General features: G+C 39.4%; 3 protein-coding genes across 8 annotated transcripts in view; 2 read left to right on the forward strand and 1 right to left on the reverse strand.

The window, feature by feature from the left end:
- Nucleotides 1–10,529, reverse strand: part of LOC109723796 (putative uncharacterized protein DDB_G0282129) — a 28,850-nt gene extending 18,321 nt beyond the window's left edge. The window contains exons 1-2 of the mRNA XM_020252279.1: nucleotides 10,330–10,529; nucleotides 10,061–10,242 (exon numbers count right to left, since the gene is read on the reverse strand). Of these exons, the coding sequence (XP_020107868.1) occupies nucleotides 10,061–10,242; nucleotides 10,330–10,529 (382 nt within the window). The remainder of the gene's footprint in view (nucleotides 1–10,060; nucleotides 10,243–10,329) is intronic.
- On the forward strand, nucleotides 4,968–9,374 carry LOC109723736 (exonuclease DPD1, chloroplastic/mitochondrial). 3 transcript variants are annotated; one of them, XM_020252208.1, is made up of 4 exons: nucleotides 4,968–5,507; nucleotides 6,810–7,401; nucleotides 7,681–7,886; nucleotides 8,929–9,374. In XM_020252208.1, the coding sequence occupies exons 2-4, from the start codon at nucleotides 6,863–6,865 to the stop codon at nucleotides 9,117–9,119; spliced, it is 936 nt and encodes a 311-aa protein (XP_020107797.1). In that variant the 5' UTR covers nucleotides 4,968–5,507; nucleotides 6,810–6,862; the 3' UTR covers nucleotides 9,120–9,374. The 3 variants fall into 3 exon arrangements, with proteins under 3 accessions (XP_020107797.1, XP_020107799.1, XP_020107798.1); XM_020252210.1 differs by having other exon boundaries at nucleotides 4,968–5,486; XM_020252209.1 differs by having other exon boundaries at nucleotides 4,968–5,282.
- LOC109723738 (zinc finger CCCH domain-containing protein 15-like) lies at nucleotides 9,672–13,136 on the forward strand. 4 transcript variants are annotated; one of them, XM_020252213.1, is made up of 4 exons: nucleotides 9,672–9,880; nucleotides 10,046–10,659; nucleotides 11,198–11,425; nucleotides 12,928–13,136. In XM_020252213.1, the coding sequence occupies exons 2-4, from the start codon at nucleotides 10,075–10,077 to the stop codon at nucleotides 13,000–13,002; spliced, it is 888 nt and encodes a 295-aa protein (XP_020107802.1). In that variant the 5' UTR covers nucleotides 9,672–9,880; nucleotides 10,046–10,074; the 3' UTR covers nucleotides 13,003–13,136. The 4 variants fall into 4 exon arrangements, with proteins under 4 accessions (XP_020107802.1, XP_020107801.1, XP_020107800.1 ...); XM_020252212.1 differs by lacking the exon at nucleotides 12,928–13,136 and having other exon boundaries at nucleotides 10,041–10,659; nucleotides 11,198–11,807; XM_020252211.1 differs by lacking the exon at nucleotides 12,928–13,136 and having other exon boundaries at nucleotides 11,198–11,807.

The following is a 13,152-nucleotide window of genomic DNA, read 5'->3' on the forward strand; positions in this document are numbered from 1 at the left end:
GGACGGAAGTGTAGATCGCCACTTCATTGGAGTGAAGTCGGCGAGAGATTGGCTTTAGGCCCTGATGTGCTCCAGGAAGCTGAGGACAAGGTTCGAATTGCTCGGGAGCGACTTTTGACGGCGCAGAGTAGGCAGAGGAGTTATGCTGACAGGCGACGACGAGACTTGGAGTTTCGGATTGGAGATCACGTCTTCTTGAAAGTCTCGCCAACCCGAGGGATTAAAAGATTTGGAATCCGGGGTAAGTTGAGCCCCCGATACATTGGACCTTATGAGGTTTTGGAGCGTGTAAGACCGGTAGCGTATCGACTTGCTCTACCACCGAACCTATCTGGCGTGCACAACGTCTTTCATGTATCGGTCCTTCGGAGGTACATTCATAATCCAGCTCATGTTTTGGAAGCTGTACCAGCGGAACTGCGCGAGGATTTGAGCTTCGAGGAGCAACCTGTGAAGATTTTGGCTCGCGAGGTGAAGAAGCTGCGGAATCGGGATATTCCGTATGTGAAGGTCCTTTGGAGCAACCACGGGGAGCGGGAGGCCACGTGGGAGCTGGAGAGCGCCTTGCAGGAGCGCTATCCCCATCTTTTTCAGATGGAGTTCTGAGGTATGACGTTGCTTTCGAGTTTCGGGGGTTGCGACGAAACTTCCTTTTTAGGAGGGGTGATGTGACGGCACTGGACTCGAAATTGCTGGAGGGTTGAGTGTTTGATCTGTTGACGAGCATCTCAGACTTTCTGAAGGGATCGTAGACAGTGTTCGACCATGGTTGCGAGTCCCGAGAAGTTGTGTGTTTGAAGGGTGCTAGCCAAATCCAAAAAGTTGGATTTTTGGTTAGGCCTCTCGGATTCACCCGCCGCTCAGCCATGGTGAGTTGTTACGTACAGCCTTGATGGTTTGTACGGTAAGAATTTGTACCGGTGACGTCTTGATGGTTTGTACCGGTACACATTAGGTTTTTCTGCACCGATCGGGTTGGGCATGTGTACGCAGAAGGTGTATCGGTACACTTTCCGTTTACGGTACACAAATGCAGGGAAACTGGCTACTTTCGGTGGGGGTGTTTTTGGGCAATTATTGCAAAACCTATATTATGGACACCCAGCCCGCCTTGTGAGGCTCTTTTGAGCCCTAAGATCAGTGAAAACAGGTGAGAACTTCCTCCCCTTTGGATTCTTCTCCATTTTGATGGTTTTTCTTGTGAGGTTTGATCTCTTTTCTACCTCCCTCTTTCTTGCTTTGTTGTGGTTTTACCACCATTGGAGAGAGCTGGAGATCTTGGTTGGAGTTCTTTGGAAGATCAACCTTCAACCCTAGAGGAACTTTGAGGCTTGGTTTAAGGCTTCTAAGAGGTAAGAGGACAAGTCCTTTCCTCTAGATTTAGTTTTTGTTGGTCCTTTATTTAGATCAACCCTAGATTTGGGATTTTAGGGTTAAGATTTGGGGATTGTCGTTTTGAGGGGCTTTTGTATCAAATGATGGTTTAGAACTTTGTTAGGTTAATTGGGAAGGACTCCTAAGCTCCAATTTTGGAAGAATTGTTGGAGCCTCCTTCGCAATCGGTTGAGTTTCTCGTCACCTAGCCCTATATGCTTAATGATTGAGGCCTAGGCGTTCTTTGTTTCGAGCTAGATGACACTATGTTTTGTACCTCTAAGAATATTAGGAGACTAGAGGACACCCTCGTGTTGGAGGCACGAGGGAGTCTTCGTTGTCATCGGTGTTTGGCTTCCTTGAAATCGGAGGAAATTCCTCCTAAAGTGGTCAAATATTTACTTCTCTTTCGAATTTCATGCTATATTCATGTTTATAGCATTATGGGAGTGTTTGAATGCTTAGAACTCATATATTATGCTCAAGAAAGTTGACTCTATATTAGAGAGAGACAAGATGAGCCTTTGTTAATCATGAAGCATGCGACAAATACTCTATGAGATGATAGGAAATAAAGTTTCATTTCTCTGATTTTGACTAGAAATTATAAGTTCTTCGAACTTATTAATCCAATGTTGGGCACAAAATGAGCCATGTTCATAAAGAGGGCAGCTTGACTAGAGAATTATTAAACTGCAACATTAGCAGGACTTGAATAATAGCCCAGATTGATATCGAAGCTATATTCCTATTTGAGATATAATGAATATGCTGACTTGGCCACAGAGGACATTTGCATATACCATGTTACTGAATGATGAAGAATTGGTACTTGCGACTGAAGATCGTTTGATTACTCGACATTGTGCTCATTCGCACATGCTTGTGAGGGTGCTCCTTACAAGCGGCACTCGGAGGATGGCCATCGCGATTACATAATCTGGCTCGTGCGGGCATTGGGCGCATAGTGGAATTGCCGTGGGCCAGGCTCACTCCTTAGGGTGGGGTGTGTGACTACACCGGGGCCATTTAAGGCTCGCACGGCCAGACAGCCCTACGGGTGGGTCTCAGGGCCATAGACAGCCTTCGGGTGGTCTCATTCAGATTTGACTTGCGGATTCATATGATAATGTGGACAGATGATGACTTAGAGTATTGTTTGGCATTGATAGAATAGTAACAACGAATCTTACTATTTCGGATATATGACACATTATGTATTTGGAGACTTTTTACTTCATGCATTAGTTGTTTCACACTCTATCTATTTATGCTAAGTGGAAATATCATGTTGTAGTAAAGTTACATTTTTTTTACTTGCCTTTCATCTACTGTTATATTCACTGGACATCTATTGTGCTTTGGGCTTTGGTGCATTTCACTCTGGCAAGTCAATAATTGCCCACTGGGAACTATTCTTAATAGTTCTATGCCCCTGTTTTCTATTTTCTTTTCAGAGCCTTCGGCACCGGCGGAGGCACGGGATCGCGGCAAGGGTGTCGCGTAGTTAGCCCGGGAGAGTTTCTTTTGCGCTAGGTGGTTGCTTCTTCTCCATTTTATATTTTGAGAGAGTGTGAGGCTTTTGTATCCATGTATAGAGACCGCCTGTGTACCCACTTATAGCACTTGTATTTGGGATCCCTATTGTACTTACTTTATGTCTTATTTAGTGGATTTACAGTTTTATCCTTATTCCTTGTTGTAGCATTTAGACATTTATTATGCTCTGATACTCCTAGATGTCTCTTATTACTGCTTTTATTATTGTTGTTTTTAGACGCCTTATATGTTGTAGACATATGGCGGGTCTGGACACGCGCCGGGCGGGCTTCCGCTGGGTCCCGGGGCGTGACATTTTTGGTCGGAATATTTTATGTCGGAATATTTTATGTGGTCAAACTTTGCTATTACTAATAGATTGGGAGGTAGAATAGTATTATTTTAAGATTTAATTCTAATATTTATTAATATTATAAATTAAATTAAAATAATTATGTAGACATAATATATTATAATAAATAATAAATAATGCAATATTTTTATTAAATTATATTTCATAATAATTTTTAAAATATTATAATAAATTAGTTTTATAATAAATTATTTTATTAAATTATATTTTATATTAAATTTAACCATCACCTTTTTCCACCATCCTCTGCTATTTTATAAAATTAAATACACACAATTTTAAATATTCCTAAGAATAATTAACAATACAAATCAGATATAATTTTACTTTTTTCTTGACTATTCTAAAATAGTGTGCTATTTTAAGAATAAAAAATTATCCTAACATTCATTGTCCCCAAACCAAATAGGTATAATTCAGTTAATGAATAAAGATGACCCCAGTTCTGCAAAAGCTTAAAATTTATAGATTTTTTATGCAAATTGGCCTATAATCAATTTATACTCTAATACTAAAATAAAATAAAATATGTTATTAACCAATAATAATTTTAGCACAAATAGAACCCACAAACACACATATATCAAATTCGCTAAAAATAGGCTCAAGTCCAAAAAAAAAAATAAACCCAATAATTTTCTTAGATTCTAATTTACAATTTGCATCGGCAAGTAGTGACCAAACATAAAAAATTTATCTATCAATATCAAATTAAATTTTTTTTTTTTTTTTACTAGCATCATCAGAAAACATCCATTAACGTTGAGAAAAAAAAAAGATAAACATCCATTAAAATTGAGAAAACTATATACACGCATCAAATTTGGAACAACGATTAGTGACCAAACTTAATAAATTTATCTATTAATCAGATTTGTTACTAAAGTTGAGAAAAAAAACATCTATTAACGTTGAGAAAGCTATATACACACCAAATTTAAAACAGTGAGTAGTAACAAAATATAAATTATTTAATGATATCTATCAACACTAAATTAGATTTGGTAACAACATCATCAGAAATAAACATCCACTAACATTTAGAAAGCTACATACACATCACATATAATACTTCTCTCTCAGTACCAAAATTCAGATATGTTCCTTAGCTCAATTATTTATTGAACTGAATTCAATAAATTTGTTATGAATATAAAAAATATATATATTTTAAGTTAGATAAAATTATAGAAAATTTATCTAAACTATGAGCTATTTTGAGTTGGCTATTCAATTTTTTTAAATTTTGATTTTACTATCTAATCATTTAATTTGTTCAATTTGAATCAATTTACGATACTTTGATTTTAAAATTTAACATCATTTATCTTTATAAATTTAGTTAGTATACTTTATCTAATTTTTGCAACTATAAATTTATTAAATCAAGTAATTAGCTTTTAAGTTTTAGAGTTAAAGTACAGTTTGACTGATTCAAATCAAATAAATTAAAAAATTAGACAGTAAAATTAAAATTTTAAAGAGTTAATAGTCAATTCAAAATAGCCTATAGTTTAGATAAATTATATTCGTTTGTACTATAAAATTATCAAGAAACATTACTCTCGGACCCACACATGAATGCTGAATCCGAATTGGAACCCAAATCCAAAACAATTAAAAATTCTGCGAACCAAATCCGAGTCTAAGTTTTATTTATTTATTTATTTTTTATTTATTATATACGCGATCCGAAGAGGAGAGGAAATTTTTGCGACCACCGCAACCATGGCATATTCCGAATACAAGCAGTAGTAGAACGAAGAAGAAGCTCCGACATACTTGGGAGAGCAAACCCCACTACGCACGATCCGATAAACGCGGCCCCCAGTTTCTCCCTCTCTCCTTTGCCCTCTCCACACTCCTTAATCCCAATTCCAAAGTCGCCTCCTTTTTCCAAGTTTATACCTTTCTTCTCCATGCTTCTCACCTCATCCCCCTCGCCCTTCCGTTTCGATCTCTCCCTCCGCTTCCGTAGACGCGAATCATAGCTCAGGTACTCGATTTTCCCCCCTGCTACCGCTTATAAATGTCGCTCCTTTCACGTTTCTCGTTGAGGAATTTCGTCGAACACGTTTGTGGCCGTCGCGGTTTTGGCGTGATTGGGAGGTTTTTGCTGATGCCCGTTTGAGGATTTCTCCTGGTTTTGTTGCTTGTGGCGTTGCTCGAGCTTGGCGAGCGCGGTAGCGTTGTAATCTCGGTGAGGAATTTCATCGAGTAGGTAATGTGGAGAAACAAAAGTTTTGATCTTTCTCTTTTGTGCGATCGTTTGTGTTCGTTCAATGAGATCCGTGGGATACTTGTTTGGTAAAGTGTGAATGTGATGTGCCTATGTTAGGAACTATTGTTTATTTGATAGTGTATATATATATATGAAGTGTGCAAATTTTTCTTTAATGATGTTCGCAAGATGGTAGTTTAGGTTCGGTCTAAATTGGGGAATGACATGCATTTTGGCAGTCCATATTTAGTGCTCAAAATAGTTCTTTGCGCATTATAAGCATGATTTTGATAGAGCTATTTGTGAATTTATGGTGTAAGAATGACCATCTGTTAGGATTTAGTTAGATTTGTAGTTGAATCTTGGTTGGATTAGAATAAATATTTAAATCTATTAAAGACAAATTTATTAGGATTTAAATATTAATTAGAATATAAATCTAATTGAACTAGAATTGGGTACGCTTTGTGAAGTCTCAAGAGAGTACGATAATGCCTTGTGAGTCGTATGTGAGAGAGAGAAAATTGGTGCACCTAATGCGCGGTGCACGAAGAGAGAAGTCTTCTTTTGATTTATAGAAGAAGAGAGAAGAGTGAGAGTAATTCTTCTCTTGATTAGTGAATATTATTTCACCGGTGTTTTCTATTTGGTTTTCTCTCTTTTGTGATTGTATCAGCTTTTGCTAATGAGACATTTTTATAGTAAATAATTCAATTTGACACTTTATTGTGTAATTCCAATAACTGATACCGAAACAAGTACTGGATTTATAACAATTGGTATCAGAACGAGTTGCGGATTCTCAATATCTGGTATCAAAGCAAGTGCCAGATTCCCAACACCATCTTTCTTTCACTTATTAACTTGTATAATTTTATTTTTCGTTGCATCACCTAATCAACTTCTCCATTCTTCTGTCGATGAAGTTATTATGTTTCTGTGTTGTGTTAGATTAGTTTAGAACTTTCGTGAATTATTTCTCTTAACATACGTAATTTCACAGCAAGCATCATTTTGGAAGATGCTAGTATCACAAAATCGATCGACAAATAGCTTTCATGGCTTTGTAACATGTGCTTTTGTGTAGTTATTTGTCGAGTATGTATTAGGCGATAAGCCATAGCGAGGATACAAAATCAAGTCGGAGAAATAGTAGAAACATGCATCTAAAGAAGAAATATGACTTTACTACTTCTTTGGATCGACCACAAGATATAGTTCCTCTGACAGTTTTCAATTTCTAATATCATGAAGACATTTAGGTTTAAAATAACTAAATCTTTCTATAATTGAACTTTTCAGGATCAAAGCCAACGGAACGTGCATAGAATCTATGGTATACAATTGTCCGCAGAATGTCCTTAGCTGCAATTTGCTCAGGAAACTTCAATCAATTGCGAAACTCCCTAGGAAACTGTTCTAACATAAATTTGCTCAAATTTCATAGTGGATTGGTTCCTGGAAAAGTGCTTCTTGAAACTAGAAGATGCACTCTGAGACCTTTAAGCACAAGAGTAGAAGCGAGGAGCCAAAGATCAGAAGATAGCAAACCAAGCATCATTAATCTGAGCTTACGTAGCGGAACAGTTGGGTCATCGCCAGATAGGAATTTAAATCAATCGGAGCTCCATGAGTTCAAATCAATTCAATGCTACAATCTACAGGAAAAGATTGTTGACAAGAAAATCGACCGGCCTGCGACTATTCTTGTTTTTGATATTGAGACTACTGGATTCAGTCGGCAGAACGAAAGAATTATCGAGTTCGCCCTTCGCGATCTTATGGGAGGAAAGAACAGCACATTCCAAACACTCGTAAATCCGGAAAAAGATGTGCCTAATGCATTTGTTCATGGTATTAGCACTTACATGGTCAACAGGCCTGATGTCCCAAGGTACGATTTTGTTCCATCATAATCATCTTAGCTTGTTCTTTTGAACTTTAGCCGTTGTGTGGCATATTCACCACGTAATATTGGTCCATTTCATTTTATTGTTAGGTAAGTACTGGACAATAATAAGAAAGTAAGAAACATTATAATTTTTTTCTCCTCTGATCACGCAGTATGTACAGATGTGGATATCACATATTTCTATGTCTTTACTTGGTAAGCCTGCAAGTTTCTTTCATTTCTTGACAGTTTCCATACATTATTTCAATTTGGTTGTGATAGGTTTAAGGAACTGGTTCCGATACTACTTCATTATGTCCGAAGCCGGCAAATGGCTGGCAAACCAGTTCTGTGGGTGGCTCACAATGGGCGCCGTTTTGATGTACCTTTCTTTATTAAGGAATTCCAGCGGTGTTCAGAAGAGATTCCTTCAGACTGGTTATTTGTGGATACACTTCCTCTGGCTCGACAGTTAGTGAATCCAGATGGTAGGTCATACTCCCTCTCTTGTTCTCTTCAATTAGGAGCTCTGATATAATCTGCTCCTTATGCTGTTTTATTCTCCCAAATCGTGTTATATTTTTGTCACATGCCACTGTTAAACAAAAGGGTGCACTTATCAAATATAGGTCACTTTCTGATGTTATTACCTTGTGTCAGAAGCACCATGAAAATGATAATAAATGGATATTTAGGTTCTTCAAAGGTACAAAAGGTCCTACAATTTGCCTGTAATTTCATCTGCTCTATTAATATGTTTTACACCATGTAATAATTCTGAAGCTCTCCTTACGTGACCAATTTCTTTAATTAGAGGGATAACATTGGTGTCAGATGTGCTTTCAAAAGTTATCAGATGCAATTTTTGCGAGTCTGCTAAACTGAAAATAAACAGCTTATGACCTAGATTCTTTCTCTATCTTAGTGATATGAAGTTATGGAAAGTCAGTTTCATGTAACTTTGGCTGTGGATGTGGATGTGAAACCTTGTTGTTCTGTTCCTCCTTTATTACGTGCATCCCTTGCAGGACATGAGTAATGTTCGTCTATAGTTCTTCGGATATCATCTTTCTCTGTCTCATTGATGGTATGGAACTTATATTGTTTCCTTCGCAGTATTGATGATCTGAAACTATTGTTGTTTCTGTAGTCTGACGCAAAGATTAGGGCATTGTAAATTTGCAGTTGAGTCGATAGCTTGAACCTATTATTTTTTATTATATACAGTGGTTTAATGAGCCATGTGGTTATCACATGGTCGGTTTAGCGGCCACGATAGCAGCAATCTTCACGGTACAAGTGTTACAGTTTGAACCTTATGATTTACTGTATCGAAATCGGACTATACCAAAAGGACACAGAAATTTTGATTAGTTCTGTCATCCTGCAAGGCAGTCGACATCGATAGAAGCTGAAGGGAAACGTATATATTTCCTGAAAAACCTGAATTCAAGTATAAAAAGGGACCATGGTGGATCCTTTGCGATAGATTAACTACTGAACCGACTTTGCCTTTTCTCTTTCATGCAGGATCGAAGCTCAGCTCTTCTTCACTAAAGGCGCTGAGAGAACACTACGAGATCCCTTTAGTGGGGCCTGCGCACAGAGCGATGCAGGACGTGACGACTTTGTGCTATGTACTCCAGAGAATCACTTTCGATCTGAAACTCACTGTTCCGGAGCTCATCGATAAAGCTTTCCGGGCTTCTGATTTAAACTAGGGTTCCCTCCTCGACAAACAAGCTGCATTATTATCTAACTTAAAAGATCAAGTGTAGAATGTGCCTTTCCTTCAATTTCCTTAGTATTATTTGGCAGTGTTGAATTGCAGTGCCCATTCTTTTCTAAGCTTGTTCTTGTCACCTCCTACCGCCACATCAGAGAATAATCATGACTCTTCTAGTTTCATTGTATCTTAAATGATATGTACACTTCGTTTCAGTAGCATTATTTGCTAATCCTGCAAAGTTTAGTAACTAATTGTAGCTTTCTTTTGTAATCGAGAATATTGTTAGCGATCGCAATCGCTAATAAATTGATTTTACTCTTCTTGCACTTACGCTTTGTTTAGCTGGAAAAGAATGGAGAGAAGAAAATTAAACAAAATTACGAGAGAATTGGGGGAAACTTGAGTAGGCGGCTGAAGAGAGATAGGAGAATTTCAAAATTGCGTTACAGGGATTGTAAAATGAAAATCTAATTTATTCAGTATGTTCTATAATATTAGAACAAATTATTGTTTTTTAAATTAATAAATAAATAATTGACCTTATTTTCTAATAACTCAATTTAGATAGATTAGATTTTAATTTAAAGCGTTATCATGAAAAAACTACCTAAAGGGCAAATATGTCTTTTCATTATCTCAACTTTTTCCCTCCATTTCCCCGAACCTATTTATAGAACCGTGTCTCACCCCCACTTCTCACTCTCGGCGACCTCCGAACCAGAGGCCTCGCCTTCGCCTCCCCCTCCGAACAAGGTGACCTCCTCTCTCTCTCTCTCTCTCTCTCTCTCTCTCTCCATGGAGTTCGCACACCCAAATCGTAATCTCGTTGCTAGGGAAAACTCGATCGATCTCAATTTTCTTTGAATTCATCGGAAATCTCCAAAAATTTCTTCTAATTTCGAAGTAATTCTAGATCAGATCGAGGAGGCGTACCCGATTCGGAGGCGATGGAGGGGGAGATCACTCCTGTGCTGCTCCGCGCCGCGATCGACGACGAATCCCCCATCTCGTGCTGCTTATTCGAGGGCGGCGGCGCAACCGCGGGATCCTCTTCCTCGAAGGCGGCGGCTGCGCGCGACCGATTCGAGGAGGAGAAGGATCGGATCCTCCGCGATCTGCAGCAGATGATCAACCGCTACAACGAATGCTTCCACCGCCTCCGCCGGGCCTCCGCCGACGTCGACGCCCTCCGCCGCGAGAACCTCGACCTCGTCGCCGAGAAACTCCACCTCACCTTCCTCGTCGACGATCGCGAAGCCTCCGCCGCCGCCGCCGCCGCGGCGGCGGGGGCGAAGAGGAAGGAGACCAAGAAGAGCGCGATCGGAGGAGACGACCCGGATCCGGGGGCATCGGACGGCGGGGAGCGCAACGGGGCCACACGTGGCGGGATCCCGAAGAGCATCTCGATCCGCTCCAGAGGGTTCCTGGCCACGGCGGCGGCGGCGGCGGCGGCGGTCGGGGGGAGAGGCGGCGGCGGGGAGGCGTCGTGGCGGCCGCAGCGCCTCCGCGTCCCGGCGGTTCTGCCTCGAGATGTGAGAAAGCCCCTGATCTCAGCCACGTGTCATTTCTAATCACCCATCCTATTCGAATGTTATTTTGCATATTTACCCCTTCAAACATACTAATTAACTCGTGCAAAACTCCTTACAAACTCGATATTTGCACGTGCTTGCTTTCGCTTATTTCGCATGTGCTCTTCTACGGATATCTGTGGAGAAAATCAAGGATATGCACGCAAAAGCTATTTTGCGAATATACCTTGAAAGGGCATGTATGAAAATAAGCAACAGTTTGAAACGTGCACGTGCAAATACTCCAAAAAGAAACAATACTCCAAAAAGAAACAAGAAAAGAAAAGAAAAAAAAAAAACCTCTCAATGGTCCTTTTCAAAGGCATATTTTCTCTCTATATATATATATATATTTGAAATCTTAAAGGATCACGAAGTGTGCTTCCTACAAAGACCAGTACTCGGATAGAATTTTTACCGCAGTATGTGCGATTTGCATATTTAGGGGAGTGAATTCAGATTTGGGTAATTAATTAAAATTGATTAGTTAATTGACTAGTTATGGCGCAGGAAGGGGGTGAAGAAGCAGAGGGGGAAGAGGAGGAGGTGGAGGTGGAGGTGTACAGCCAAGGCATGGAGAAGACAGAGCTGTGCAACAAATGGGGGGAGCCCGGGGGTTGCCCGTACGCAGCACGGTGCCGCTTCGCGCACGGGATGGAGGAGCTGCGCCCCGTGCTCCGCCACCCGCGCTACAAGACCCAGCTTTGCCGCATGCTCGGCAACGGCGGTGAGTGCCCCTACGGTCACCGCTGCCACTTCCGTCACGCCCTCCCCAACCCCCAACCATGAAAAAAAACAAAAAATAGCTTCAAAAAACCCGCGGTAATAAAACAGTAATAACAAACAGTAATACACAAAGAAGTAGCAATAATAATAACTCGTATTGGTAGAAAAGATGAGAGAATTAGCTCGAAATTAGCATACTAATAATGGTGCAATTTGAAGGAACTGGGATTGGACCTGTATTGATGTGGTGGTATCTCCCTGCTTAATTCTGGAAATGAGCTAGCTGTGGAGAATGTAAATAGCTCGAAATGCTGGTGCAGTAACTCCAACTTCGAAAATTTTTAGCCATTGTGAATGAAACAACTTTTATGATTTAGAAACTATTAGAATGGACTTAGACTAGGCCGAAATATTTTGATTTGACTCGGTGAAAATGGTTTGAAGCTATACTAAAGTGGGTTTTGTGGGATTAAGTTTATTAATTAGATATTAATTGTGTGGATTTTCAATTTGATGGTGAAAGATTCGAAATGAGTATAAATTTACAATTCCGTCCCTTAAATTTTGATTGGTGGTCTACTGGGAAATAAACCGGTGGAGTAACATAAAGAGTTTCCTCGTGGACTTAAAATTTGACTCGGACCATCTACAATTCAAAACAACCTAGTCGAAGCACTTTTCTACATTTCTTTTTCCATTTTTTTTTTTCGCTTATTCATTTATTTTAATTTTAATTGGAACTCCACATTCTTTTTCTTTGATTTTTTCCCGCAATACCCATAAAATCCCATATATAGCACGGACACTTGTTAGAATCTACACCTTTTGAATCATTTGGATAGAAAAGGTAAATTTACTCACTTGTTAATCCATAGAGTCCAAATCTAGCAGACACACTTGTACATGTAAGCTCATCATTTGTCTTCGTATTTGTCACCATTGGAGATTCCCACAGTTTGACTGCTTAGGGAATATCAAATCTAATTTAACTAAATTCTCTATCAAAGAAAGAGGTATATCTAGGGCAGGCATGGTTTGGTATTTGATAATATTTCTCAACTGTACAATTGATGAATTAGATTTTAAACAGGATATCTAAACTATAAATTCAGATCTAAGGGCCTAGAAAGAAATTTAGAATCCCTTCCTCTCGAATAAATATCTAAAGTAACCACGCGCAACACGAACAAAATCTTTAAATCCCTTCCTCTTTTTAGAAAAACACTTCACGTGCATCAAAAATATTCTACGAAATTTAAACCGCTATGCAATCATCTTTCTATAAAGTTTATTTATTTCTGCATAAAGTAAGGTTCAAATTTAGAACTCGAATCTCTTAAGTCACAAAAATGATATTAATTAACTGTTCAAAACAGTTACTCTATCCAATAGTCTTGGGATGTAGATTATCTTATTCCTCTCTTTCTCTCTCTCTCTCTCTATATATATAATTATATTTATATATAGACACACACACACTAATCACGCAATCCACGTGCTTAGGTGTGCACATTGTTCAGAGGCACTCACGATAGCATGAATCTCGAGCATCTGAACGTAACTCGGATCGGGCGATGATGGATGAAAGACTTGTAACAGCAAACACCGTGCATAACCCCGCAAATCCCGTGCCACGTCATTCCTTGACGCGGGGCCCGCCACTTCCCGAGGAGAGGTCCCCGACACGGCACGTCGTACGATCGCGGTTCGCGCGTCCCTACCGTTGAC

The sequence above is a fragment of the Ananas comosus genome, linkage group 18, assembly GCF_001540865.1.
Source record: "Ananas comosus cultivar F153 linkage group 18, ASM154086v1, whole genome shotgun sequence".
NCBI lineage: Eukaryota > Viridiplantae > Streptophyta > Magnoliopsida > Poales > Bromeliaceae > Ananas > Ananas comosus.